The sequence below is a fragment of the Osmerus eperlanus genome, chromosome 22, assembly GCF_963692335.1.
Source record: "Osmerus eperlanus chromosome 22, fOsmEpe2.1, whole genome shotgun sequence".
In the NCBI taxonomy this organism is placed as follows: Eukaryota; Metazoa; Chordata; class Actinopteri; order Osmeriformes; family Osmeridae; genus Osmerus; species Osmerus eperlanus.
Genome location: NC_085039.1, coordinates 8,202,722 through 8,230,251, shown reverse-complemented (window position 1 = coordinate 8,230,251; position 27,530 = coordinate 8,202,722). Strand labels below are relative to the sequence as shown.

The window sequence follows — 27,530 nt, the reverse complement described above, 5'->3', positions numbered from 1 at the left end:
TTCCAAGCCAATAGAACGGCTAGCAGACAGATCATTCATGAAACTACGTTTCTCCTACATATGATTTATATCGGGTGGGGGGTATCAATAACGGGCGGGCGGGGGAGGGGAGGGCGGGGTTACAAGGACGCAGCTGGTTTGTGAATCAAAGTGCGGCGCTTCTCTCAACGGGCAGTGACATCACCCAGTCGTGGTCATCTTGTTTCTCTCTCTCTCTCTCTTTCCATCCGATGGCTAAGGACTGACGTTACTAGGGCCCCCCCAGAGAGGAAGTGACCTCAACCAGGGGTGAGTCAGAGCAGGCTGTGGTGGGGGGGGGTGGGGGGGAGGGGGGGGGGTTGGCGGCGGCGGGGAGTGAAGTGGGGGTGAGATGTGTGAGCGGGTGGGTGGGGGTAGTTGTCATGAAACCCTCACACCTGCTCATCCTACTCTCAGTACTGTACCGTGTTGTTGCTATGGAACAGGGCAGTCTTCCTGGGCAATCTGGCTACAAACACCTATTATACTTTGTCACATAACCGCTGTTCATAAAATAATTTTCTTTTCTTTTTTTTTTTTGGGGGGGGGGGGACTTGATGTCAATATGTCCAATTGTTTTTCTTTGCAAACCTCTTTTTCCAAGCTTGTTGACTCCAACTACTGTGTCTTACAAGCCATTAAAGCCTGCCTGCACTGTTCTGCTGTACACCCACATATAATCCATTCCTGTGTCAAGGCCGTGACTATCGTAAAACAACAATAGTTTTTTCTCCACCTTGACTAAATGTCCTTGGAGCTATAGAGAGACGAGGGTTTGAAGGGCAACAAACAGCAGGTGACAGAGAGGAACAAGGACCGCCAAGCTGACGTCATTTCCATCCCCGCTCATTTCATATGGAAATGCGTTCCATGCTCTTCTAATCAATTAATTGTTGTCGTCAAAAAACATTTAGAAAGATGGAACACAACCTTTTTGAATTGATTGGATACGCAATGACCAATATGGTCCTATACTGTGCACATATACGGATGTATGTTCTCTACATTGAATAATAACCACCGTAATAAACAAAAGTTTCATTATTGCATAGAAAACAGGCAGGATATTTCCTGAGTTGAGACGAGCAATTTTGCCAGAATTCGCTGAGTCATCGTACTGATGCCAAACTGTGAGAGACAATTCCTGATTTCCTGATTACGGATAAGAACCCTGTCAGTATGACAGGTCTCCTCCTGTGTCTACACACACACACACACATACACACACATTCTTACACACAGCAGGCTAAACACAGTCTGTCAATATCCGCCTGTGGGTGAATAGGTGGGTGGGTAGTGGGCAGGTGTGATTGCAGCAATCACATTCAGCACACCAGGGAATCTTGGTTAAGTTGGTACCAAACACAGTCTCTGTAAAATAACCTATGGAACAACTAATGATCAATATACATAGTAGTATTCATCGACAGGACATGAAAAAGTGGAAAGGTTCATTCCAAATGAAATTGCACCGCATATGTGCACGTTCTCAAACTCTCAAACACACACACACACACACAGCTATTCTTCTTATGCACAACCTCCATGCTATTATTGCAATTACCGGAACAGTAAGTGCAAATCGCTTCTGGAGTTGTCCTCAATCGCCATTGTTCCCTGCGGTGACATGCCACTCACAACTGATTAACATACAACCCTCTCTGCGCTCCCACAAAGACACTTCGCAAGGTGTTTCCTCGACTAATAATTACCCTAAAAAGAAAAAGAGGGCCATTTGAAAAAAGGACTAGTTTCATTAATCGAGCGTGTCCACACATTTGAATTATTCCTGGGACATTCTCTGTGTTTCCAGCTTACGACAAGTAGGGTGACAGCTCATTAGGCTAACGTGGATATATATTCCTTGGTTGACACGACGCGATATATCCCAAAGATCAAACTCAATAGCCTTTCATTCGCCACGTTCAATTAAAAAGGACGGGTGCACACTGTACGCGTAATGTAAGTGTCAAGACACAACAAAGGACTTTCTATGGTATCATCCCACTTTCCTAGCGTTGCGCAAAACCACTAAGGCTCAACATGGTGGAAAAAGTTTGTAAAAGCATAATAGGGAGTGGAACAATGCTTGCCAAAGCTGAGCGCATCCTTTGAATTGATCCAGCTTTTATCTCTCCTGTTGAGACAACCGAGAATGGGCAGTTTGCCCAGAAGTGAAACCTGGCCCAGTCTTCCTATTGTCAACTACTGCACATAAAGCTGGTATGGATCAATACAACCCAGAAACTGGGTCATCCATCTGAATAAAGACATATCTCTGAACCATGTCTATACAATCATACAGCGATCACAAGAAAGGATTCACTTAGCACGCGTCGAATGACGTCGAAAACGCCGTCAAAGCTTGACCGAGTCCTACGCTTACATGAGTCGCGGCTACAAGTCGTGTGGACCGGAGGGGCGAGCGCTGCCCCCACCCGCCGGCATCTCCGGCCACGATGACGGACGTGCCAAAACGCCACGCTGTCACTCACCGCGAGGTGCCAGTCACGCTGTGCCGGGGCGGAGGTGCCAGGATGGGTTTATCTGCTGTCTGACAGCCTCTTTATTGTTTCCGAAACACACCCACACTACACACCACGGACAGACGCACACGACATCCGGTTTTTGGGGAGTCTCCTACGTTTGACCCCGGCTGCCCTCCGTGTCCCCTGGCAACAAATGACCCCGTCCTTGCGAAAACCCTTCCCCCCCATCCCGACCACCCCTACACCTCAGACACACACACACCCGCACACACACACCTCCACCCTCTTCGGTGAAAGCGGAGCCGGCCAAGAGCTTAATAGCCACTTTACTGGGGCCTGGCCCACAGCTGCTGACCCCTGCCCCCCCCCCTCCCCCACGGTGAGTCCCTGGGTTTATTCAACTTCCCCAAGGGCAGAGAGCTGTTAGGCCACCATTAGGGTTCACTAATGGGCCTGAGGACTGAACCGCATCCTCTCCCCTCCCTGTCTGAGTCCTGGATATGGATATCGACAACTTCAATGGGAGGAGGGGGGGGATATGTCATGTGTATACTGTACAGTACAAAGGCACATGTGCAGGAAAACACAAACATGAGCTCATGTACGCAAACAAATGAGCTCACCAGCATGCAAACATGCGCTTTATACACATATGTATCATACATAAACGCACACACACTGTACATCTGAGACTAATTTTAGCTAAAGCCCAGAGGCTTGTATGACTTGCAAATGCTGAAGTATTTCTCAACTTTCTATGTGCGTGTGTTTGTTTCTGTCATGTGTGTGCCTGCATTATGACTATTTACATATTCCACATTTTTATTATGTCAGAGGATACAGAATGTTGTAAAGCTAAAACGATTTAACACACTCTTCAATGCAGTCAGTCAAATATGGTTTGGCTTTAACTGTACAATTAGACACTGCTGCCGCCAGATGAATAATACTAGGCTGCCTTAGTCTGTCAAAGTCATTTGTTTGACAGTTACATCCATGACGACCACAAAATGCAAAGCTAATTTGCTAGCGTCCCTTAAGCGTCCATTGAGTGATGTTATTAACAACTGCGTGGTTACAACGTGCCTCTTATGAATACCCTTTTACCAGCAGCCCTTCAAATGAAGGCTGTTTCTTCCTGTGAGTTACAACTCCACATAACAGTGATTCATGAATGTGTACACAACACACCTGATCGATACCTTGGCCTGGACAAACTGGTATCTCTTACGCTTGTTTGCTTGCAGTTGAATACTATGAGATTGTAACAGAAATTCTGAGGGTTTGGCTGTCTATAAAAGAACTAGGATATGGCCCCTCGGCCAGTGAAGTTGGAAGTTTCATACTGAATAAACTGATTAGAAATCGTATTTTTTGACATTTGAGGATATGATTTCCTGTGGTGACATATTTAACTCGCTATTAGAAGGCTTTTACCAGCCCCTGTCATCTAAGAAGGGGGCTAAGAGGCTACAGGGTCACGCAAATTGTTATAGGATATTTCATTCATTTCTTCGGGTTAGTGGTCTAGACAGGAAATTGCAGCTAAATCAATGCCAGGGTTATTTCATAGAATTTGACTATTTCAATGCAATACTATACATAGTCTATTATCATTAGATTATGCTCACTACTGTAAAATGATTTCTGGCATTCGCTCAAAAATATATTTTGAATGAGACTGTGTGTGGGGAATTTCTCACCTGCAGTCTCCGTCGTCGAATTATTCCAGAGTCGTCCATGGCAAGACGTTTTCACAGGTGGGGCGCTCGCTGGGGTGTCACCTTTGGCGGGTCTTGAGGCCCTGTGATTTCTAGGTGACCCGGCATGGGCGTCCCCGCGAGGCTCTGCGGCACGGTGCTACGAACACCGGCACTCCCGTGGCTTCAGTGAAGCGGCGCCGTGGAGATTCGGAACGGTACAGCCCCTCGTCTCTGACTTATTGCTTAACTCAAGCCAAAAGACATTCCGCCCGATTGACACACTGTAGAAGACTAAATTAGGCTACTGTTCTGAGAACTGCTGAATAAGAAAGAGTGAAGAGCCGGAGGGCATCGGCGTGTTCTGAATTTATGATACCGAGAAAGTCGAACTCAGAAGAAACAGTTATGCACACATTAACAGTCTGTTTAAATTCATTAAAAACGCTTTTTTTTTGCTCAACAGCTGCAATTGCCTAGGCTATTCTGTGTGAAGGTACATGCTGTCAGCTCCTCCATTAGCTGTTTAATTGTCCTCTCTTGATGCATTGTCCATTAACTCCACAGACTGGAATATAAACCAATCCCAAATAACAACACCATGATTAGGCCCTATGTCTGCTTCAAAAAATTCTTGCAAATTAAACGGCATTCGTTGTAGCCTATATTCTCGTATAGCCTATTATCTGGTTTCGTATAGCCTATACCGTAATTCATTGGGTGCTAGATTGTCAAAGCAATATTTCATTAGTTTCTAGCGAGCCCCGATGTTGACACTGTTATAGCTAGCATTGTCCAGCAAACACAATTATGGCACGTGCCAGAAGTAAAAGACAGTCTACCTATGGATGAATGGAAATCCACCTTTGGGTTTGAATACTGCTCTGACGTGTAAACATCTTTAACGCGAATGCGGAATGCGATAGCCTACATAATTGTCGACATCTGTATGATGCTGTTTAGCGGTTTGTCTTACGGACAAGGCAGCAAATTTGGTCTACCATCTCTTAAAACGCGGTATGTTTAGTTCGCCTTTTCGTTTAATCCCCGGAAATGTTACCGTTGGTTCCAGTTGCCATATGGATTTGTCGTGGACGTTTCACTCCTGCAATGTACCACCATCGAAGTCTTGATGTTTACCTCGATGAAAGAGGTGTTTGGACTACCTCAGTCCCTCCTATACCTTCGACTTCCTACTAAACAAAACGATATGATGATTAACCCCTGAGCGTCCAAGTTTCCCCTTGACTACACAACGTATTCAGTGTTTTTGTATTTCGCATAGTTCTCGAATAATTGGATGATCGAAAAAAGAAAATCGTCGATAATTGTCTAGTATATGGGGCCACACGCAGGCTATAAGTAGACAGGCTATGTGCATTTCCTATGTTGTGATTTCATACTAGTATTTCAATAATATATAGCTAGACATCTGATGCGGGAGCCTATATAGTTTCCATATATGCGCTGGAATGATTTGTAGCCCACATGAATAGTATACAGCTTCATTAACACCTGTCACGTTCTGGGTATTCAAGGGAACATTTCACAGCATTTCATCTGCCTCTCCTGTCATCTCTCTTTCCTCGTTTAATGAATACAGTTCCACGTAGCACCATAGTATACCAAAGAAGGAGAAGGGGTTGCTGTGAAACATTAACTATGGGCTGCTATTGAGTATTCTTCTGCATTGTTTTAGTATTGGATGAGGATGTTCCAGTTCCACACAGAGCTTAGGGGTGACGGGTGACAGGCCAAAGTCCATCATTTTCACACAATGTGGTTTGTTAGGAGAACGTTCCATTGTTAAACATTGTCAGGCAAAAGATACACATATCTCCCATGCCTGCCCACACACACACCAACCACACAAACACACACACACACACACAGTAAGAGGGCGGCTGGTCCACATCCAAGTTTATACGGCAGAGAGAGACAGTGAGGGAGTTAGTGGCTTTTAGCATCATTGCCCTGATGGTCTCTTTCTCTCAGTGCAGGTCGGTCTGGCAGGCTTAGCCTGCTTCACATAGGGATTTACTTCTGACAGATTGGTTGGCTGGGGACTGTGCCCACACACAGCCAAGTCTTTATGTGTCTGGTTCTCTCAATCTCTTTTTCTGTTCTTCCCCCTTCTCTTTCTGTCTTGTTCTGCCCCCCCCCCCCCCCCACTTGACTCTAACTCTCTGTTCCCTCCCTTCTTTTCTCTTACTTTCTTCTTTTTTCTTCCTAATATATTAGTCGTCTCTCTCTCTTTATCTCTCCCACGCAGCTTAATCAGAGATGTCGTGTTGACATCATGAACTGTTGTTGTGCTGCATGTGGGCCCCGAACAAAAGAATCACATTACAAAAGGCTGTCACCAATACACCAAGAAAGAGGAAGAATGTTCTGGAAAACAGCCCATGCAAGCCTATCCAATTCCTCCAGCACATGTAGCCAACGCTGTTTTAGTTCAATTATGAATGGAAGGACATCCATTTTACATATTTTATTGTTCAAGGGAGCTGTTCGCATGCCGAGGGAAAACATCACTGAGTTTGATCAAGTGAAAACGAGAGTGGTTGCCCATGAAAACAGTTTGGAGTTACTAAAGGATGATGTAATTCCCTAAATCATGTATCGAGGGAGGTGACGTCAAGCCAAAAAGCTTGACAGCTTGCCATGTCCTTGGAATATTCATCGTGTTTTTGCGATCCCACTTCCATCACCAAGTTCTTCTCCGAAAGTCCATCTCAGACAGTCTCACAAGAGCCACGTCAACCATCATTATTTCATCGGCGGCAGCTGCCTTCCACTGGGCAGTGTAACTCTGTGTGTGTGTTTGTGTGTGTGGGTGTTTGTGGTGTGTGTGTGTGTGTGTGTGTGAGAGAGAGAGAGAGAGAGAGAGAGAGAGAGAGAGAGAGAGAGAGAGAGAGAACGAGTGTTTCAGGGAGAGAGCACAACACTGGCAAGAAACACAAAACATCGGGTGCTTCCTGAGGGCACGACTATATCTTGTCATCTGAGCTGGAGATGTGTGTCACTGGGTTTTGGCAGTAAGGGGCTAACGTGTCCTTTGTTTGTGTTCCCTATACTGTGTAGTGTGTATTGCATTGTACTGTGATTTCAGTGTTACGCAAGTACACACACACGCACGCACACACCCTTCTTCCTTTTTCTGCTTCCCTTACTCCCTCACCAGTTCCTTTACCTTCCTGTCTTGCTCATCCCTCTGCTTCTCATCCCCATAGTGGTGTGGAAGTGGGTCACAGACTACAGCACTGCTAAAAGCCGTGGTAGAACACCACAGGACTACAAATCCCAGAGGTGGATCTGCCATCCTCACTCAGGCTAACGAGGGAGGACAGAGAGTGGGAAGGAGTTCAAGAGGAATACTGTGCATCTTCATTGTCTGAAGAGAGCCTCATCTCTTCTCCTTTCCCCACCCTAATTAGTAAGGACATATGGCATACGAGTCCCCGTTATCGTCGCGCACTCTCACCTACGTAATTCTATTCCAGCAACGCTGCTCTGTAAAACAGATTTGCATGAGGCCAACCACAACGGAAGACTTAAAGAAATTACTGTCGCTGTTCTAATGGCTTGCCAATGTTAGGGTACATTACATTTACATTTAGTCATTTAGCAGACACTCTTATCCAGAGCGACTTACAGTAAGTACGGGGACATTCCCCGAGGCAAGTAGGGTGAAGTGCCTTGCCCAAGGACACAACGTCAGTTGGCATGACCGGGAATCGAACTGGCAACCTTCGGATTACTAGCCCGATTCCCTCACCGCTCAGCCACCTGACCCAAACCTAACCCTGGGTAAGGGTTAGGTTTGGGGCTCGAACATTTGCAGAACAGTATGGCAAGCCGTTCGAACAGCGACCCCTGGTCACAGTTTTTGATAGGTCACCGATTTCGGTACAATACCGGCACAAGTCTAACAGTAGGCACACTCCTCGCAGCTGTGATTACAATCGCTTGCATAGATTCAGATTTTGGCACACAAAGCGACACCCAGTGGTGACATGCTCTTACTACACTACAACTGAGACCATCTCGAGGATGAGGATAACAAGTATTTCAGAGCTTCGGAGAGAGCCAGCAAAGGTTGACCAATTTGACTCCCGTGCACAACACATATAGAAATAGGTTAAACGCTAATGAGGCTGTTGCTGGGTTGAGTAACCACTGAGCCTGTTAGCTTGTGTAGTGTAGAGGGGGTGTGATTTGTGCTTCTTCAAACTTGCCTGTCACTAGGCCTTTGTGCTCTTCTCTTGAGTGATGAACATAAAATATGCACTGTGGTTATGTCCCAAATCAAAAAAAAAAAAAAAATAACCATGCCGTATGACAAAAGCAATCCTGAAAATGTACTGCAATTTAATGGAACAATCGCTGATTAAGACAATCTAATTTGTTTAATGAAATCCAAGAAACGTCTCACATTTAAACTGGATCTGTCATAAAGCCTTTCTTTATCTGTCCTGACATCGCCTTGACTTGTGCTGCTGTATACTCAATAATGAATTAGATGAACAATTAAAGGTTATCCTGTTATCCAACTCTTACCAAAGCTTGAATTGCCTTTAAACTTGGAACTGCACCTTATGTTAGTGGTCTAACTAGAACGTACTGACTAAGATAATAAGCAAGTAGGAAATGGAAAATAGCAAGCAGCAGGCCATTCAACTGAATCATCCATCCAATGTCGGACAATTCTGTAGGCCTATTGAACAATTCCCAACACATTCTTTTTATTTTTCGTGTTCCACTGAAAGGCTATGGGCAATTCTACGATCGCAATTTAGAGCGTGTGATACGCTAAAGACTATGCAAATTCTTTGGAAATCTACAGCGTGTCACGGGGATTAGGGTCTCGTTGACCCGTTTTTGCCTAGGTCACAGCGCTATTCTTAGCAAGGAGACGCTGTCCGCGGTGCTGAAAACGCAGCGGTAAATCGACGACCTTTTGGAGGACATGCTTGCTGGCGGCGTTCTAGGCATACCTCTATATCTATTGTGGTCTGTGGTAGGAATATTCTTGACCTGATTCGAGTTGATAAATTCCAGTTCCACTAACACCAGTGCATCTGAACCGCAAACCTACAATTGCAGACTTGGTTATTGGCCTACGGTAGGCTACTTTAAATGCCATCGCAAATAATAATGACAGGGAGTCTCTTGGACCTTGTGTCTTTTATGTTACATTTTACTGTTTGCAGTGAAATCCTGCTAGTTTCTTACATTTCTACTGGTCAACTAGCACCTTGACATTGAAACTGACACTATCTCCCACGACCTTCCACGTGACCAGTGTTACAGACACCTTGTGAGCACACTGCGTCTTCCTCTGTTTACTCTGGTCTGGCCTGTGCTTACACACCAGTGTTTGGACCCCCTGTGTGCCAATCCCCTCATCTCTCCATTCATCTGTTCTTTGGCAGTGGCAAGGGTAGGGGATGTTCTAATGACATTAACAGCCCGATGTCATTGACGGAAGAAGATCCCAGCTTAGCCCTCACTAGTCATGGCCCTAGTCTATTTACAATCGCCATTGACGCAGTCGGGAACACGACTATTACGGGGATTTGACGAGACGAGGCAGGAGGTTATAAAAGGCCAGAGCGAGTGCTCAAGATCGGAAACGGAGAGGAGAGCGAGCAGATCGGGAGAGCAGAAGGTGACACGGCGGTGAACTCATCCAAGACTTCCAGAACAACAGTCCTTGCTCCCCAGACGGTTAGCGCCCAAAGCCGGATAAGAGGATCTCGTCTCCGACCTCCTGGACGTCCCAACCTCCAAGCCAAGGCCAATGAAGCCCATCACCCAGACCGTTGCGGCTACAGGCGCCGGCGGAGACCGCCACCGTCGGAGGGTCATGCGGGCGGGCCCTCGAGGGGCCTCGTCCGGGTTCGTGGGGAGCTCCATCGTCATCCTGTCGTCGTTCGCCTTGTCCACCCTGGCGATGAACTGGGGCAAGAAGATACAAGAATCCAGAATTAAGCACAATCACAGCTAGCCAACGTCCACACATGGATTTGCCTTGGGCCCTATAGGGGGGGGGGGGATGGCTGCATTGTTTTTATTCCTTCACAAACCACGTCCCCGTGTTTCCGCTGGTGTGTGACAGGGAGAGGAGCCTGCTGGGATGTTTGGAGGGACTCAGGAAAGACTCGGGCAGTCTAGTCTCTGTCGACACCTCACCGCAGAGAGACTCTGGAACACATCAGTATCTGAGGGGAGCTGGGTTGCCATGTCAACGCAATAGTTACCAAGACCGCGAGCCGATGTTTGACTGATGCAATGCCAAATGTGTTCATGTCTTATAATAATGTATCCCACTAATGAATAGTAGGCTGTCCAACTTGTGTATTTGTAAATATAAAATTGTGTTTAATTTGCACTTATTACTCAGGGAAGACGAAACTGTCTCATCATGCTTTAGCTCAGAATAACTTGGACTAATTTACCTTGTAATCTGGGGAAAACTATATTGCTGGCGTCAAACTGACAAGAGTTGGGCTGTAAAACAATTGTGTCATTGACCATTATTTAGTCCACTGCATGTTGTTTGAACTGCCTTCAAAGTGATTGTACAATGCAAGCGCAAAATGCTATTTCAGTGCCTGAAGGTGAATGTGTGTCTTAAACAAAGTATGTAACAAAGTTGCAGGCTATGATGCAGTGTTAGAAGTGTACAGCATACCTAATTGTATACATTTGAGTATGTTCTGACTTGTCACCACTGGAGGGCGGTGTTGGTTTGTGGCAAAGTTGGGCACATCAGCAGTGTTGACGCACAATAAAATCTTTCAAAACACAACAGTTTTACCCTGCATGGTGTTTTAACACAACAACCACAAATGTCATAAGAAATACAAACATTTTAATGTTTCTCTTGCATAAAAAAAAGACAAAAACAAGTAATACAAGTCCTTACTCCATTCTTGTCTAAGGATATGTTGCCTAAGGCACAACAACAAGTTCATCTTTTGTGTGTGGTGTGTGTGTGTCAGTGTGTGAGTCTCCGTGCGTCTCAGAGGGTGTCCAGGTTGTGTAACCTCCTCTCGGTGAAGAAACGGTGGGCCTGGTGGGCCGAGTCGTCCGTCTTGGCGCTGCTGAAGTACGACAGCACGGAGGTGTTTTTCTTACGGGCCGCCGCCTTCTCCCCGTCCTCCTCGTCATCGTCCCTGACGACACACACACACGCGCGTCGTGAATCTACACTCTTCTTTCTCAATATTCACTCCGAACCATCCTTGTAACTAGCAACATTGAAATAATATTTAAAATTCTACTAACGATGCTCGTTCGCATCTACTGTGACTAACGCTATCCCTCCCGGAAGAAAACTCCCAGTTTTCCTCGACTACCGTATCCACACGTCCACCCTCTCCCTTCTGCTCCATTCAAAGGAGCAAATCTTTATCGTTCCCTCACCAGTGGACAGGGACGGCCTTGCTGTCCAGCAGGGTCTGGGCGGTGCTCCAGCTGAACCTGACAAACTGGGGGTAGCCGAACACGGGGTCCAGGTACTTCGCCATCCACGCCTTGGTCTTAGGGTCTGAGCCACACACACACATACACACACACCAACAACAGTGTACACAGTCGGTATACAGTAGAACTTGGAATTCAAGAGTGTACAACTGTGTGTGATGATATCACTTAGGATCATTCAAAGCTTTTGATCTTTTTTTATATATTATTATTAGTTTATAAGATTGCAGATGAGACCTAAGAATGAGTAGCCTGAACAATAACGGTTGTGTGTGTGTGTGTAATGCCCTGCATATAGGGGGTCAGATGTCTGAGAGGTTAGGGAATCAGGCAATTAATCCGAAGGTTGCCGATTCGATTCCCGGCCGTACAAAATGACGCTGTGTCCTTGGGCAAGGCACTTCCCCCTACTTGCCTCGGGGGGAATGTCCCTGTACTTACTGTAAGTCGCTCTGGATAAGAGCGTCTGCTAAATGACTCAATGTAATGTCTACATGTAATACGTACCACCGGGGTAGCCAGAGCCATAGTCTGTGTCTACATCCCCCAGGTCTTCTGAGAAGTTCCAGTCCTTCACAGCGTGGTCCCTGGCCACCTGCACACCAGACACACAGCTTCAGCCTTCCACCACGTCATGGAAACAGGTCTTCAGAGGGATGTGAGGGTGGACCAATGAGACAGCACGCACGCACGCACGCACACAAATACACGCACACCTATGCCCACACGCACGCACGCAGGCACGCCAACCTCTGACCTTGGCGCAGATGCTGGCTGCGCTGACGATGGGGAAGAGAGAGTCGGCCTTGGGGCGCACGGTCACTTCCACCCCGGGGAAGCGCTGGGACAGCTTGTCCTGGTACTTCTCCGCCGGGCCCACCGTGTCCACAAACACCTGGGGAGGGGGGGGGAGGGGGCGCAGGACAAAAGGGTCGGATGGATGAGAAGACGATAAAAGGGATGAGCACAGGAAGTAGACAAACGCAAGGGGCGAGCAAGACGGAAGAGGACCCAAATAAAGACAAACAATGGCGCTGTGCTCCACATAAATGTGCAGAGTGTTTGCATGGGCCTGGCAATGGGAATAGCTTGGTTCACACCTCTTTGAGCTGCACTCCGTTGTCCAGGGCAAACTGGACAAGACCAATGGCCGCATCGTGAGAAAGAGCATTCAAGTTGTATTTTGCCCTGTGGAAAGATAGCATGTCAGAAGTAAATTCGCTTATGACAGATCGAGAGAGAGAGAGAGAGAGAGAGAGAGAGAGAGAGAGAGAGAGAGAGAGAGAGAGAGAGAGAGAGAGAGAGAGAGAGAGAGAAGGGGAGACTACCTCTGCAGCATGCTGTTGGAAATTGTGTTGGCCGAGAGGATTTGTAGAGCCCAGCCCACGAAGCTTTTGGCCTCGTCCACCTTACTGAAGAGGTGCTCTCTCTCTGCTTCTGTCAACGTCTTCGAGTCTAGGGGGGAGAGACACACACAGACAAATGTCAACATAAACACATTGCTGATATCATTAGAATGAGTCCTTTAGTGGTCAGAAAACACTAACCGGCTACTTTCAAGTCCTTCAGGTCCTCCTTCTTGGAGACTGGGCAGAAGCAGATGCCGTAGACCATGGGGCCTGGATCAACAACAACATGGGTGTTCAGTGCATCGCCCAGAAAGTGACTCATTACTATCAAACAACGGCAGACAGGGTGATCTTACCCAACACTGGACCCCTGCCTGCTTCATCGATGCCCAGGCAGCAGTCTTCTGTCTTACACATGTCAGGTATGGCCGAGGCCAGGCGACAGCTGACCGAGTTATCTGCCTCATAGTGGCTGAGGTCCATGGCTGTTCCTATGCTGTATTTTGAAGTTTAAAACGCCAGTGTAAAACACGAGGGAACATGAATCTGTGATAACGATGTATAGTGAAGTGGCTAATCTGCCACAACAATAGCCAGCTAACTATCAAACTAGCGTATACTTGTGTCAGTCACTTACGTGGAATTAGTAGCTACACATCTAGCTAGCATGCTAACAAGTGACCTAACTAGCTAACTACAATACTATCTTGCGTCTGTGCTTAGACATACCTAGGCTAGGTAGTTACGGAAGAGTTTGGGGAAGCAATTGATCGTGTGCTTTTAATTGAGTTGTGTTAGATGCAAAAACATTTTCCTTTACTGTTCTGTAGATGTATTTCAAGCCCCCAGTAAAACAGACAGTCTTTCTTACCCGGTGTGTTGTTCTGGTTGTTGACACCAGAAATGCTCAGATTTGGCGCGCTGAATCTGACGTATCACTACCGTGGCTCCAGTACGTCTTTCATGGGAAATGTAGTTGTAGCCTACTACATAAAACTGTGTTGCTCACGTATGTTAATGTCCCTTTGAAGAATGGTATGCAAGTTCTCCCTTTCTAAACCTTTATTTTAGCAGCTCATTAACAAAATACTCATCATATTACATCTTTTTAGTATTTTGCCCTTCCAGGAGGGGTGATTGAAGCAGTAGCAACCTTGGAGCACCTTCCAACCGCATACAGTCAACACTTCTGAACCGACCATCCACCATTCCAGACAAATAAAATATGAAAAAAAATTATATATATATATATATATTGTAAAGCCACGTTCTATTGTTAGGCTATGTTGTTTGATGATAAATGTATCACACTTGTTAAACCCTGCTATTGTTCAATATACCTTCATGACAAATGTAACTTCTTAAAAGGTAACTTCTTCTTAAATCTGGGCTTTGGCTACATTTTGGAAACAGTCTTTTATGACTGTTAATGGTTAAAACCATTTTTTATAAGTTATCTAGTGCAATTGCAATGTTTTTTAGTTTTTTTCCTGCAAAACAGTAAAAGTACAACTACACAGTGAACTCTAAATAAACCTGTGGACTAATTTATAGCTCTCGATGTTTCAGAAATGCTTTTGTGAAGACAATGAACAGTCCCGCCAATTATATTTTTCTCTGCTTTATTTATTCATGGTGGAAGATCTGTTTCCGCCTGCAGTTGCAGCCAGCTGGTCCTAGTTTCTAGGTCCTAGTTCTGGTCTTTGGTTCTGGTCCTAGGGTCTGGTCCTACGTTCTGGTCCTAGGGTCTGGTTCTGTGGTCTGGTTCTAGGTTCTGGTTCTGTGGTCTGATTCTAGGGTCTGGTCCCAGGCTCCAGTAGGCAGCAGCCTAGTCAAGGAGTGACAAAGCTGATTATTCATCTGCCAGAAAGAATTTCTAAGAAATGATGATTATAAAACATTATGTTAATACATTTGTATGTCGTTTTGGATTAAAGTGTCTGCTAAACTAATAACATTTAATGTAATAATATAACAAGTTGACGGTGGTCGGATTAAGACGCTCAATCAAATTAGGCCTACTCTAATCATCGACTAAAGATTAAAGTAAATTAAAAAGAAAATACAAATTGTTTCCAAAATAGGATTGTACAAGAATTAAACATTGTACCATGATTTTCTTACAGAATCTCTATAAATTCATCCTATTCAGCATTAATTAAAGCCAAGTAAGAATGTAAGTAGGGGTCTATATCACACAGGAGGCGTCTCATCACAGAACATGACTCCTCTCCTTTCGTCAGGACCATGTCGATGGTGCCCCGCGCTCTCTCTGCCCTCACTGTCTCCACCTTCACTGCCTCTCTCTCATCATCGTTGATCACTCTCTCCTGCAGAAGTCCATCCAGCAGATTATCCAGGACAGGCTTGGACACTCGCTCCACAAACTCCAGTCTTGCAGAGCGCAGCTGCTCCTCTGCAGAGCCCTTCTGAGCATGCTCAGTCTGCCTGCCTCCCATCGATGAGAAACCTGGTTGTGTGGAGGAAACCCAGATGTGTTCAGCTGTTCAGAGTTGAAGTGTTTCCTGTGTTCTGCGCCACTTCCTGTGTTGTTTTTTCTGCAACCAACCGAACAATCCAGACTCGGTCAAACAATATTTTCCACATCGACTTAAGATTTGATCGACTATTGAGGGGCAGTCCTAGACTTTAGAGTGGGTGGGGCTTCCTTCTACTCAAATATCTTTGTGAGTGGGACTGACTGGCATCAGGTTGGTGGACGTTGCTGCCAATCATTAATTTCAGTATAGTACTGCAGAAACAGAAGCCTGAATGTGGACCCTGAGGATGTCCTGTACCTGTTAGTGGAACACGTGCCGCCCACACCTCCTCTCCTTCTCCCCCTCTCTCCAGAAGCCTCAGCCCCACCTCCTCTATGTCGGCGCACAGAAACACTTGGAAGGTGGGGGGGTAGTTTGGACCATAGTTCCAGTAGACCTCAAAACGCTGGAACACATTTACATTTAGCAGACGCTCTTATCCAGAGTGACTTACAGTAAGTACAAGGAAATTGCCCCCCCCCAAGGCAAGTAGGGTGAAGTGCCTTGCCCAAGGACACAACTTCTTTTTGCACCTCCTGATTAATAGCCCGATTCTCTAACCGCTCAGCCATCTGCATTGTTAACAGCTACATCTCAACCCATCAGGACCATCTGTCAGGTTTGGACGAGACTAGGCCAATGGATAATGATATAATAATATATAAGGGAACCAAATTAGTAAGAAATGAACTCAGATAATATAAAGGTTTTGAACCTAACGTGACATCATTAGACAACAGCATTATTATATAATGAGTGAGTTTACCTTAGGTTGGATCAGATTTCCCTTCACCACATCACAGCAGAGACTGTAGACTTCCCCACGAGAGAGTGTGCAGTCTGAAAACACAGCTATGTAGGAGCTCACTCTGCATCCTCTCTACCTGAAACAAGACGATGTATTCAACATGTCAGCGTTTCACCCTCTTGGCAAAGCTCACCAACTTCTACCCTTTATTTAACCACTTTCAATTCACACTTTTCAGGGCTTGTGGTACAACCATAGAGATTAATATACTGATTTGTTTTGGGCGTGTTGGAAGGACTGTACCTCTTGGAGTGGAACGTTGCGTGGTAGAACAACCAGGTTGAGAACAGAGCGCAGGGGGCCTAGTGGTTGGTGGAAGGGCAGCACCTGCCCCCTGGTGGTGAGGAAGGGTATGAACCGTCTCACCAGGCCCCACAGGCAGGGGCGCCGCCAGGAATTTCCAAGAGTATATGGCTGCAGCCTACAGCCTACAGCCTACAGCCTCCCGCCTCATGCCCTCCCATCTCATGCTTCTACTTTTCAAAATAAAAGCTCGCGTCTGGTCCGCTATTTCTCCTTCCTCGCGTCTGGTCCGCTATTTCTCCTTCCTACTTTGGTGTACGTGTTTTTTTTTTTAGCTAGACTACAAACTAAAAATCCATTCTACGGCTGCAGTCTGGGAGGCCCGGTTGTGTTTAGGCGTCACAACGAAAGGATCTGGGGGGGATGGAGCCTCCTTGTGGCGCGTCGGACGGTTCACGCCTCCGCATCGTCCATTATCAGGTGATAATGTACACCTCGTCGGGCATCATCCCTTACTTATCGTTCCACAATAAAGTTGATGAAAATTGTGGGGAAAGACATGCGATGGAATCTGCATAGCAACATACATAGCAACCAGCCTGCTTTAGAATATATTTGGAACAACCTCACTGCCTTTCTTACTATCTGAATTTGAAGATACTAATAACAAAAATAACAAAAATGCAAAAACAGAGTTTGCTTTTTGAGTTATTTTTTTAGGCCCCATCTTTCAGGACTGTGGAAAAAGATCAATTTACATTTAGTAGACGCTCTTATCCAGAGCGACTTACAGTAAGTACAGGGACATACCCCCCGAGGCAAGTAGGGTGAAGTGCCTTGCCCAAGGACACAACGTCATTTGGCACGGCCGGGAATCGAACTGGCAATAAATATATATTACGGTACATGGTCAATGGCATTTATCTCAGTGTGATCGATGAATAGCAAACTGTGTTGTGTAGGCCTACGCTGTAAAGACGTGACACGTCGAATTAGTGTGCGAAACTTAGATTTGGTTGCAAAATTAAACAACAGATGTAGCCTAGGTCTACCTGCTCCTGGGGCCTGGTACAAGTTTCAGGACTGGATAAAACCAGAAAATGCCAGTGAAAGTTTAATGAATGAAACATGTTGGATTAGATGTTTTGTCACAATCTCTCTTGTTGCTGCCTCCCTCCTCCCCTTACCCAGCATTATCAGCAGGCTGCGTGACAGGCCCACTCATACGTCATGGAACAGGATTATCCAGTTTTCCTCAGACTGTCCTCCTCCCTCCCCCCCCCCCACCGCCCCGCCCCCAAACACACTGTGGGTTAGATGGGTTTCCTTGTTCTCGGTGTGTCGATTGATGAGATAACCTGGCATCAGCAGCAGAGAGGTAAGAAACTATACCGCATGAATTAAATACACATTACACATTATACACATCATAAACATTAGATTCTCTAAGATCAGACACGTTTCATACATACAGATGCATTATTAGATCCGGGAACATTATATACTTACATAACAACATGACATGGATACGATAAATGCACTGTTGTGTGCTGTGTTTGTTATGGTGACATCCTCATAAAGATATTATTACTGTGGTGGTTGGTTGTTGACCAAGAGACTGAGGCTTTAAGTTTAGCACTTGTTGGCAAGTACAGGGAGGAGTTGTACAGAATGAGAAGGCTCACAGGACCTTATCTTCTCTAGATGTGCCCTACTGGCTTATGCCATCATTACTGATATACATTTTTTACAAGGCCTAGCCTACTATATTTTGGTATTCAAAGTTCAAGCAACAAAAAACATATTTCTCTAAGAACAAACAGCGCAATTCTGGTTATCGGTTCTCTTTTGGAGTTCTGGAGGTGCCCACATCTCAAGGTCCACCACTGGACATTTTGAACCCAAATCCTACAACATTGTTTTGAACTCAAGAACTTCTGTAAATACAAATGTTTTTACATGAGAACTGTTCTGAACAGTGTTCTATCTCAATCGTCAAAAGGGTGAACACAGTCTTACCTACCATACATCACACCATTCTGATCAAACATTCTTACATTTTGACTCATTAAACCTCATGCAAAACATCTAATGAACAAAGGTATAATCACAGGGTAAATCACGTCATTTCTCATCAGGGTAAACTAGAGAAGTCTGTGTTTTATGATCTCTTTAATCTTTAGTGCTGATACTACTGACATTATAGCCTTACAACAGACCATCTCTGGCACTCTGTTGGATCAGTGGAAGATACATTTAGATTAGATCTATACTGTGCGTCACATGGTTTAAAAATGCACCTTGGAACTGTGTTCAGCATGCAGTGGATCCTTATATGGTAAAACCAGTACCAGCACATTCATACCTGTCTGCATACAGTTCTGTCTTGTCATCTCTCAACAGGTAGACTGACAATACTTCTAGTAATGTGTGGGACGATTCCAGTCCAGCTGCATGGTTGAACGATGGACAGTTGTGATAAACAAGTACACATGACTCTCCTACAAGAGTATGAAAGGAGAATGTGTTATGGTGTATTTAGTAAATGAAACATTGTATATAGTCCAATCAGATTCTATATTGACCCCCCCGAAAGGAGTCAAAAGAGTCACTTGAAGGGATTTAGGACTGGAGACTGAGATCCCCCGAAAATCACATGAAATATATTATGATTCATATAAAGTGAAATCCTATGACTTACTTTTCACAGCAATGTCTTTTTTTAATAATACTGTTGTACTTTTTAACATTGTCTGAAGTAAGGAAAACAGAAGTGAATGCATGGAGACCGAAGGGAAGGTAGAAGCGAGGGAGACAAAACGGAAGAGGACCGAGAAGAACCGAAAACGGCCGGAAGATGATAAGAAGAGAGAAAAGGTGCCAAATCCATTAGCTGACAAGAAAGAAGAGGACAATGATGAAGAACCATGTTGTTCCCAGAGTGCCTCGAGGTCAGATAGAAATTGTTAACCTTGCTTATGTGTTGTCGTGCCAGGGTGTGGGCATGGGGGCGGGTGCCATTTTGTTCCTGGATACTGTTCAAGACGTTTGTAATGAGGTGTGTGCGCGCGCGTGTTGTTTGTGTGAAAGATGGAAAGCAAAAGAAACGAGAAAGAGAAAATAACTAAAAATGAGTTTCGGTTTTCTTTTCTCAGTCTCTCCACCTCTTGTGATAGTCCGAGGTACTTTTCTGAGACTAAGAGGAAATGTGCAGACAGAGGTAAGTTATCTTTACTGAATTGGAATAACATACATGTTTACTGGGTAAAACTTTATTGAGTTGGTTTAAGTGGGGGGTCCAAATATGTGTCTTTTTTGGGGGGTTCAGAAAGGGATTTGTCTTTTCCTCTCCTCCATCAATCATATCTATGGCCCACATTTAATCACAAAACTGGACAAAAAGGAATGTAATTCATTATTCTAAAGCGATGATTAAGGTATAATATCATATTCAGTTGAAAAAAAAAGAAGCATTTTATGTATAGATATGACAGCATGCAACATGGGGCATCAGAGAGCAGCTCTTTCGTGCTCCAACGCAGCCAGTGGTGGAAGCATCGTCATCTCCCCCAGCTTTATCAACTCCAGTGTTCAGAATGTTAATATCAAGCTTTCCACTGGGGTTCAGACAAAAGGTAACATCTCCCTATCCTTGCATCATGCTCAAACACATGCTGAGTTTATCATTTTACCATGCTCTTATGCTGACAACCTAAATAAAAGACATTTACACTATAATAGCACAAGCACAACTTGACCACGGGCAAGAGTAACTGATGTTCATTCAATTAATAATACTACATAAAAAATTATTCCTAATTGAACAAATTCAAAAAACAAATGTCATTTCATTTTTTACATGTTAAAGTTGTGTACTAATTATGCATTTATTGTTGTGTTTATGCTTTGTTCTGCAGACATTATTTGCCAGGCAGCACAATGTGGTGACACAAAACCAGGGTAAGATTGACTATAAGAAACAACAGTAAAGAATATAGGAAACCATATAGTACATCGTTTTGTGAGGTGAATAATTGGAAACCTACTGACAGTTTCGGTTTCTCTTTGTCTTTTGTTCTGCAGTGAGTCAATTCTCCATGAACGACAACAGCCTCCAGTCAGGACTAGGACTGCTCTCGGACAACCTCTTGGTCTATTGGTAGACTGGTTGGCTCAACAGCTTGAACATTTGTAAATAATAATAATAATAATGACCCTGTGGATGTAATATTTTGCTTGTATATATTCTGTTATTCCTCCTTGCAGCGATTGACACGTTCAAAGAGAAGAATAAAGCTCGTCTGAGGAAGGAGTTTGTTGAGACGTCGGAGGGAACTGAACATGAGAAGATTCCTCTCAATAGCATCTTCACCCCACTATATGTCACTGAAGGGGAGAGTGAAGGGGTCAACAAAGAACACGAGATCATGCACATTAAATATCCATCCTCTGGGAAACAATTTTCAGACAAGCCAATCCAGTGTAATGACATCTTCAAAGCCCAACCTGACCAAGTGAAAGAGATCCTGACTGTGCTGATGAAGGGCATCGCTGGCATCGGAAAAACGGTCTCAGTGCAAAAGTTCATCCTAGACTGGGCAGAAGGGAAAGCCAATCAGGATGTAGATTTCATCTTTGTGCTTCCATTCCGAGAGCTGAATTTGATCAAAGGAGACCGCAGTCTTTATGGTCTTCTGAATGAATTTCACCCGGAGCTTAAAGAGATAGACGACATGCAGATCTTTGAGTCCCACAAAGTGCTGTTCATCTTTGATGGTCTTGATGAAACCAGATTACCACTGGATTTCCCAAACAATGAGAGAGTATCTGATGTCACAACAAAATCTCCAGTTGATGTTCTGCTGACCAACATCATGAAGAAGAATCTTCTTCCCTCTGCTCTCATCTGGATAACCTCCAGACCTGCAGCCGCCAGTCAGATCCCTCGCAGAATCGTCAACATCAACCTGGTGACAGAGGTCAGAGGGTTTACAGAAGAACAGAAGAATGAGTACTTCATGAAGAGATTCTTTGACAACGAGGAGCTGGCTAAAATAATCATCTCACACATCAAGAAGACAAGAAGCCTCCACATCATGTGTTACATTCCTGTTATGTGTTGGATTTCGGCCAAGGTTCTCGAACACATGTTGAGTGAAAACGAGAGTGGAAATATCCCCACAAGTCTGACTGAGATGTACATTCACTTCCTGATCACTCAAACAAATCTAGCAAAAGAAAAGTATCAGGGGGAATCAATTATGGATGAAGAGAAGATTTTGGAATTAAGTAAAGACCTGATGCTGAAGCTAGGGAAGCTAGCATTTGACCAGCTAATGAAGGGGAGTCTTATATTCTATGAGGAAGACCTGAAAAAGTGTGGCATTGATGTCAACGAAGCTGCAGTGAAGTGTGGACTGTGCACCGAAATCCTGAAGGTAGAGCGAGGCCTTTATAGGAAGAAGGTGTACTGCTTTGTGCACCTGAGCTTTCAGGAGTTCCTTGCAGCTCTCTATGTGTACTACTGCTGTGTAAACAAGAACATCAGTGCACTGGAGTCTCTCCTGGAGAACGTGTCCTCAGAGCAACCCTTGCACGAGTTGCTGAAGAGAGTCGTGGATAAAGCTCTGCAGAGTAAGAATGGACACCTAGACCTTTTCCTCCGCTTTCTCCTTGGCATCTCACTGGAGTCCAACTTGACTCTCTTGCAGGGCCTTCTGCCACAGATCGAGAACTCTGAGACTGTCGAGGAGATGAGGAAATACCTGAGGAGGCCAGATGTAGCGAACATCTTACCAGAGAGGCATGTCAATCTCTTCCTCTGCTTGACCGAGATGAAAGACAGCACAGTAAATGAAGACATTCACAAGTTCCTCTTGTCGCGAGATCGTGACGTCGATGCACTCTCGGGGGATCACTGCTCAGCACTGGCCAACGCACTTCTAATGTCACCAGGCGTGCTGGATGAGATGGATCTAAGGAAATACAACATTGGGTACTACAATTATGACAGACTAATGCCAGCTGTAGCGAAATGCAAAAAAGCCCTGTACGTATTCATCTCAAACTCACTCATACAACATCATATTAATACAGTAAGAGTGACTATGTCCATATGTTGATTTCACGCATTGTTAATATAACTGCCTATGGCTTCTGCAATACAGAAACCATTTGTACATGTATTACTAATGTTGCCTTTTGGAGTCAAATATCTGAATGTCAACAAGCGCTTGTATTTTACTGGATTATTCAAGGTTGTGCTTCTCCCAGTGAGATTGAAAAATTAGTATAGTGGAGTCAATCAGAATCAGAATCAGAATTCGGTTTATTCGCCATGTATGTACAATATACTGTACTGAAATGGCTCTATGGTTGGTGACCTATAAATAAGACAGGTTTTATGTGAATGTAATTATTGCCCTCTAGAATGAAAAATACAAAGGGATAGACTCATAATTGTATTCTATGTACTGAATACATGTAAAGTAATCCTAATTTGACCAAGATGAAATGACAATGAATGTTGTGTCAGTATTCAATTTGTGTTTTGAAAGTCTTGAAAGATATGGAAATCTAGAGTCAACATAATTAATCACTACACCAAACTGCAGCTCATGAAGGACATGTTTTTTTTCTACAGGCTGACCGATATTAGACCCAGCCATGAGGACTGGGTATCACTGGCCTCCTCCCTCCAGTCACCAGACTGTCCTCTGAGAGAGCTGGACCTCAGAGGGATTAGGCTGTCCGGTGACGACCTGAGTGTTGTCTTCTCTGTCTTGAAGGGTCCACCTTGTAAACTGGAGACACTCAGGTCAGTATCTTTTGAGTCTTGACATGATGATAACCCAAAGACTAACACATTTCAAGACAGCAACGGTCTTAAACTCGGACGTGTTGTACGTCGCAATAAATAGATTTAAGATGACATTTTGACTAATGACCAAATTACTTTGACTGTATAAAACCAATTCAACAATACCAATCAGAACTAAGATAATACTGTTCTCTGAAAACACACATTAAATAGCCTAAAGTATTGGTATAATTTTGAAATCACTAGCTAGAAGTACACTTTTAAATGTGAAGTTTACTTTTTATATATAATTAGTTGGTGGGGTGGTTTAAGTAAACTATATACATTCATGAAATAAACATAATACTATATTTTATTAAAGGCACACATAATGTTTGTTTGAAGTCATGAATGAACTTAATTCAGTTATTACATTAATTGGCCTCAAACATTTTTTTTATTATTACCTGGAAGGTACTGCACACTCTACTGTTTTACATACCTGGTTCCTTGTTGTATGGAATACATGCTATATCAAAAATGTTATTTATTTCTATAGACTGACGGCCATGGAAATTAGTAAAAAGGACTATTCATCACTGGCCTCCTCCTTCCAGTCACCAAACTGTCCTCTGAGAAAACTGTACCTTGTGGGGATTAAGCTATCTGCGGATGACCTGAGTGCTGTCTATGATGCCCTGAGAGGTCCACTCTGTAAACTGATGATACTGAGGTCAGTGGCTTTAGACCATGACAACCCACACACTAACACTTGCACAGTTTAAGCCGAGACTGTCACCTTCTCCTGTCATCTTCTATGTACTGAACTTTGGTCGGGCCAAACAGTTTAATAATCGCTGGTCTATAAATGTAATTATTGCATTAAACTAAATCTATGACTGGAGTACAACATACTTTCATTATCACACTTTTCCATTCATCATCTCATGCATTGCTCTGTCATCGCCTACTAAGGCTGAAAAGGTGCTTCCTGACCGAGGACAGTTATGGGATGTTGGCTTCAGCCCTCAGCTCAAACTGTCACCTAAAAGAGTTGGACCTGAGTCACAGTGAACTGTCGAATTCAGGGGTGAAGATACTCTCGGATGGACTGAGGAGTCCACACTGTAGACTGAAGATATTGAGGTGAGCGATCAGACACACTTAACCAATGAGATACACGCATTGTGCTGTTTAATGCCACAAATCAATTCATTTGGTTACTATGAATAAGTAATTGCTCATGTTACTTAGATAGCTTTCTTTTTTAAGACATCATTCCAAATATGTACTCAGGTCTATCACTCGGAACGCAACAGGGCACTTGTAACATCCTGGTGTCTTCCCTGTGCAGGCTGGCATTCTGTAGAGTCACAGAGGACGGCTGCGCTGATCTGGCTTCAGCTCTCAGCTCAAACTGCCACCTGAGGGAGTTGGATCTGAGCTACAATCACCCAGGAAACACAGGAGTTAATCTGCTCTCAGATCCACACTGTAGACTGGAGAAACTCAAGTTAGTATTCGAGTGGTACATTTCTTTCAGTGTGTGTGTGTGTGTGTGTGTGTGTATAGGCTGTGTCTCACTCTGTGTTCCACTGTCCCTCACAGTGTGGACCATAATGACGAGATCTGGGTGAAACCACAGATGCTTAGGAAGTGTAAGTGTTGATTTGAAGACTTTTCCCCAAATATACAAAGTAAGAGAGACTCGCGTTACATCGCACTTTTATTTGACGTGCGTGTTTGTGTAAAGGCTAATCCTCACACATACATACATACATACATACATACATACATACAGTCCTTCAATCTCCTTTACAGAGGCAGTTCAACTATAACAGGTTCCACTGTGCTGCTTGTCAGTAATTCTTTCACCCGCCTCACTGAGCTACAGCCCCATCACTGAACTATGACTTCAAATCACAGTTGACCACCTCAGGGAAAGTAGCTCTGACTCACTCACTGACTCACTCACTCACTGACTCACTCACTCACTCGAAAAGAGTCACAAGAGGGAGTCGAACCTATCGAACGTGGTTACATCCAGACACAGACACGCAACAGCCAGACACACAGGATATGATCCGGTCTTTTCTCCTCGCCTCTGTAGATACCTGTTATCTAACGCTGGACCCCAACACAGCTACCGGACACCTTTCTTTGTCGGAGAACAACAGAAAGGTGGAGTATGTGGAGGAGGACCAGCCATATCCTGATCACCCAGAGGGGTTGGATGGAGAACCTGAGGATCAGGTGCTGTGTAGAGAAGTCCTGACTGGGCGCCATTACTGGGAGGTGGAGATGGAAGGGAAGAACTATTCGGCCATGATAGGAGTGACATACGGAAGCATCAAGACAAAAGGGAATAATGCTTCTGTTGGACAAAATGATGCATCCTGGGGCCTTTTCTGTGGTGGACAGAGCCCGTCTGTCTGGCACGATAATGAGCAGACTGACATACCTGACTGGTTACCTCTACCTATCAGAGTAGGAGTTTATCTGGACTGGCCAGCTGGCATTCTGTCTTTCTACAGCATCTCCTCTGACACACTGACCTGCCTGTACACATTCCACACCACATTCACAGAGCCCCTTCAGCCAGTGTTTGGGTTAGATGATGATACCTCAGTGACCCTGTGCCAGGTAGAGTACAATGGCTTGAACGTGCCACAGGAGTGACAATGCTTTCTGGACCCTCATCTTAAAGATAGCGCGGCACTAATGATGAGCGGATATTTCCCATAGTGCTTTTGGAACCGGGGCCCTAGGTTCTGGATCTAGGGTCTGGTCCCAGGCTCCAGTAGGCAGTAGCCTATCCAAGGAGTGACAAAAGCTGATCGTTCATCTGGCAGAAGGTTGTAGTTCTTCAGGACCTGAATGAATGATATCTCCTTCTTCTGCCTTGTGGGTTTGGGCTGGGGAAGCCCGGCCGGAACCCGAGAGACGTCACTATTCCTCCTGAAGCCAGCAGGGGCAGCCAGACCTCCAGCCCGGATGGGAACCAGGGGCTTGAGGTAACCAGGGGCTTCAGGTAGCCAGGGGCTTCAGGTGACCAGGGGCTTGAGGTAACCAGGGGCTTCAGGTAACCAGGGGGTTCAGGTAACCAGGGGCTTCAGGTGACCAGGGGCTTGAGGTAACCAGGGGCTTCAGGTAACCAGGGGGTTCAGGTAACCAGGGGCTTCAGGTGACCAGGGGGTTCAGGTAACCAGAGGCTTCAAGTCCCATGGCCCGTCAGTCCCCCGTGGTCGGGCTTTTGGGGCGACATCAGGGGGTGGAGGCCGAGGCAGAAAGACCAGAGGGGCAAGAGCTGGGGCTCTGGTGCAGGAGGCTTTCACGAGGGCCTCGTTGACCCCTCCACTCTCCAGCAGCAGGCTGTAACGTCTGGGTGGAACACCAGTGAGCCTTTGTCCAAACCTGTTCAGGTTCAGGCTGGGGAATCGACTCATCTGCTAGGAGGAAGAATATCTGATAAATACATAAATACACAAACAGTTTGTTTATTCCTGTAATCTTGAGAATGTACATGTCGTTTTTTATATTGTATATTATGGCTATTTTTTTTTAATTCAAAATGTTTACATACTTAGCATTAGTTAGACTTTGTACCTTTAGTATAGTTAGACCACATATTTAAGATTCCTATATGTTGATTGTTGAATGAATGCACCTTGTAATGGACTGTGCAAACTTTCATGGCGATTAAAACCCTTTCTGATTCTGATTCTGTTTCTTCGCTCTAAAAAAAAACCCTCTAAAACTAAAACTACTCACCTTCAACAAAAAGATAGTTTTTGCCTGTTGTACTGTATATCTTGATCATTCATAAACAAAAGTGATGAATAAGGATAATAAGTAAATAACTATAAACGTTCATAAACAACAACAAAAAACAGCAAATATATCAACCTAATCACAGTGGAATTTTAATTGCATATCATCCAAACTTTTTAATACTTCCAAGATAGCAAGACGACATTGAATTAATATTGATTTTCCATTTAAATCATCAGAATGGTTGAGATTGAAATCTCAATGCTAAATAAACGTTGAATCACTATTGCAATACTGATGAAACATATAGGGTACATTCGAA

The 27,530-nt window shown here is 44.6% G+C and overlaps 3 protein-coding genes and 1 long non-coding RNA gene across 7 annotated transcripts in view; 2 read left to right on the top strand and 2 right to left on the bottom strand.

Moving 5' to 3' along the window:
* Positions 1-10,453, bottom strand: part of ldlrb (low density lipoprotein receptor b) — a 16,510-nt gene extending 6,057 nt beyond the window's left edge. The window contains exons 1-2 of the mRNA XM_062448893.1: positions 10,403-10,453; positions 9,978-10,168 (exon numbers count right to left, since the gene is read on the bottom strand). Coding sequence (XP_062304877.1) covers positions 9,978-10,168; positions 10,403-10,453 — 242 coding nt within the window. The remainder of the gene's footprint in view (positions 1-9,977; positions 10,169-10,402) is intronic.
* A 614-nt stretch (positions 10,454-11,067) lies between these two features.
* On the bottom strand, positions 11,068-13,978 carry rnaseh2a (ribonuclease H2, subunit A). 2 transcript variants are annotated; one of them, XM_062448432.1, is made up of 9 exons: positions 13,919-13,978; positions 13,404-13,538; positions 13,246-13,317; positions 13,027-13,153; positions 12,799-12,886; positions 12,456-12,593; positions 12,206-12,293; positions 11,639-11,762; positions 11,068-11,388 (listed from the first exon to the last, which is right to left on the bottom strand). In XM_062448432.1, the coding sequence occupies exons 2-9, from the start codon at positions 13,528-13,530 to the stop codon at positions 11,235-11,237; spliced, it is 918 nt and encodes a 305-aa protein (XP_062304416.1). In that variant the 5' UTR covers positions 13,531-13,538; positions 13,919-13,978; the 3' UTR covers positions 11,068-11,234. The 2 variants fall into 2 exon arrangements, with proteins under 2 accessions (XP_062304416.1, XP_062304417.1); XM_062448433.1 differs by having other exon boundaries at positions 13,404-13,543; positions 13,919-13,935.
* Positions 13,979-14,784: 806 nt separating this feature from the next.
* On the top strand, positions 14,785-27,158 carry LOC134008907 (uncharacterized). The gene is made up of 2 exons (XR_009928204.1): positions 14,785-14,818; positions 26,219-27,158. It is a non-coding gene; the product is annotated as an uncharacterized LOC134008907 (long non-coding RNA).
* Positions 17,972-27,158, top strand: LOC134008800 (NLR family CARD domain-containing protein 3-like). 3 transcript variants are annotated; one of them, XM_062448332.1, is made up of 13 exons: positions 17,972-18,016; positions 18,493-18,577; positions 19,046-19,589; positions 19,794-19,858; positions 20,124-20,273; positions 20,556-20,597; positions 20,905-22,687; positions 23,282-23,455; positions 23,997-24,170; positions 24,413-24,583; positions 24,792-24,950; positions 25,046-25,095; positions 25,548-27,158. In XM_062448332.1, exons 3-13 carry the CDS (start codon positions 19,420-19,422, stop codon positions 26,114-26,116), a joined length of 3,507 nt encoding a protein of 1,168 aa, XP_062304316.1. In that variant the 5' UTR covers positions 17,972-18,016; positions 18,493-18,577; positions 19,046-19,419; the 3' UTR covers positions 26,117-27,158. The 3 variants fall into 3 exon arrangements, with proteins under 3 accessions (XP_062304316.1, XP_062304317.1, XP_062304318.1); XM_062448333.1 differs by lacking the exon at positions 18,493-18,577 and having other exon boundaries at positions 17,985-18,016; positions 19,042-19,589; XM_062448334.1 differs by lacking the exon at positions 18,493-18,577 and having other exon boundaries at positions 17,994-18,016; positions 19,398-19,589.
* Positions 27,159-27,530: the final 372 nt, after the last annotated feature.

What these genes read in the sequence shown, in the direction of transcription:
- rnaseh2a (XM_062448432.1), bottom strand. Translation starts at nt 13,530, where the DNA reads ATGGACCTCAGCCACTATGAGGCAGATAACTCGGTCAGCTGTCGCCTG. An exon ending in AGGCAGGGGTCCAGTGTTGG is followed by an intron (nt 13,318 to 13,403) that starts GTAAGATCACCC and finishes TTGTTGATCCAG; the next exon opens with GCCCCATGGTCTACGGCATC. An exon ending in ACGGAGTGCAGCTCAAAGAG is followed by an intron (nt 12,594 to 12,798) that starts GTGTGAACCAAG and finishes CCCCCTCCCCAG; the next exon opens with GTGTTTGTGGACACGGTGGG.
- LOC134008800 (XM_062448332.1), top strand. Translation starts at nt 19,420, where the DNA reads ATGGAGACCGAAGGGAAGGTAGAAGCGAGGGAGACAAAACGGAAGAGG. An exon ending in TGTAAACTGGAGACACTCAG is followed by an intron (nt 23,456 to 23,996) that starts GTCAGTATCTTT and finishes TTATTTCTATAG; the next exon opens with ACTGACGGCCATGGAAATTA. An exon ending in ACCACAGATGCTTAGGAAGT is followed by an intron (nt 25,096 to 25,547) that starts GTAAGTGTTGAT and finishes TCGCCTCTGTAG; the next exon opens with ATACCTGTTATCTAACGCTG.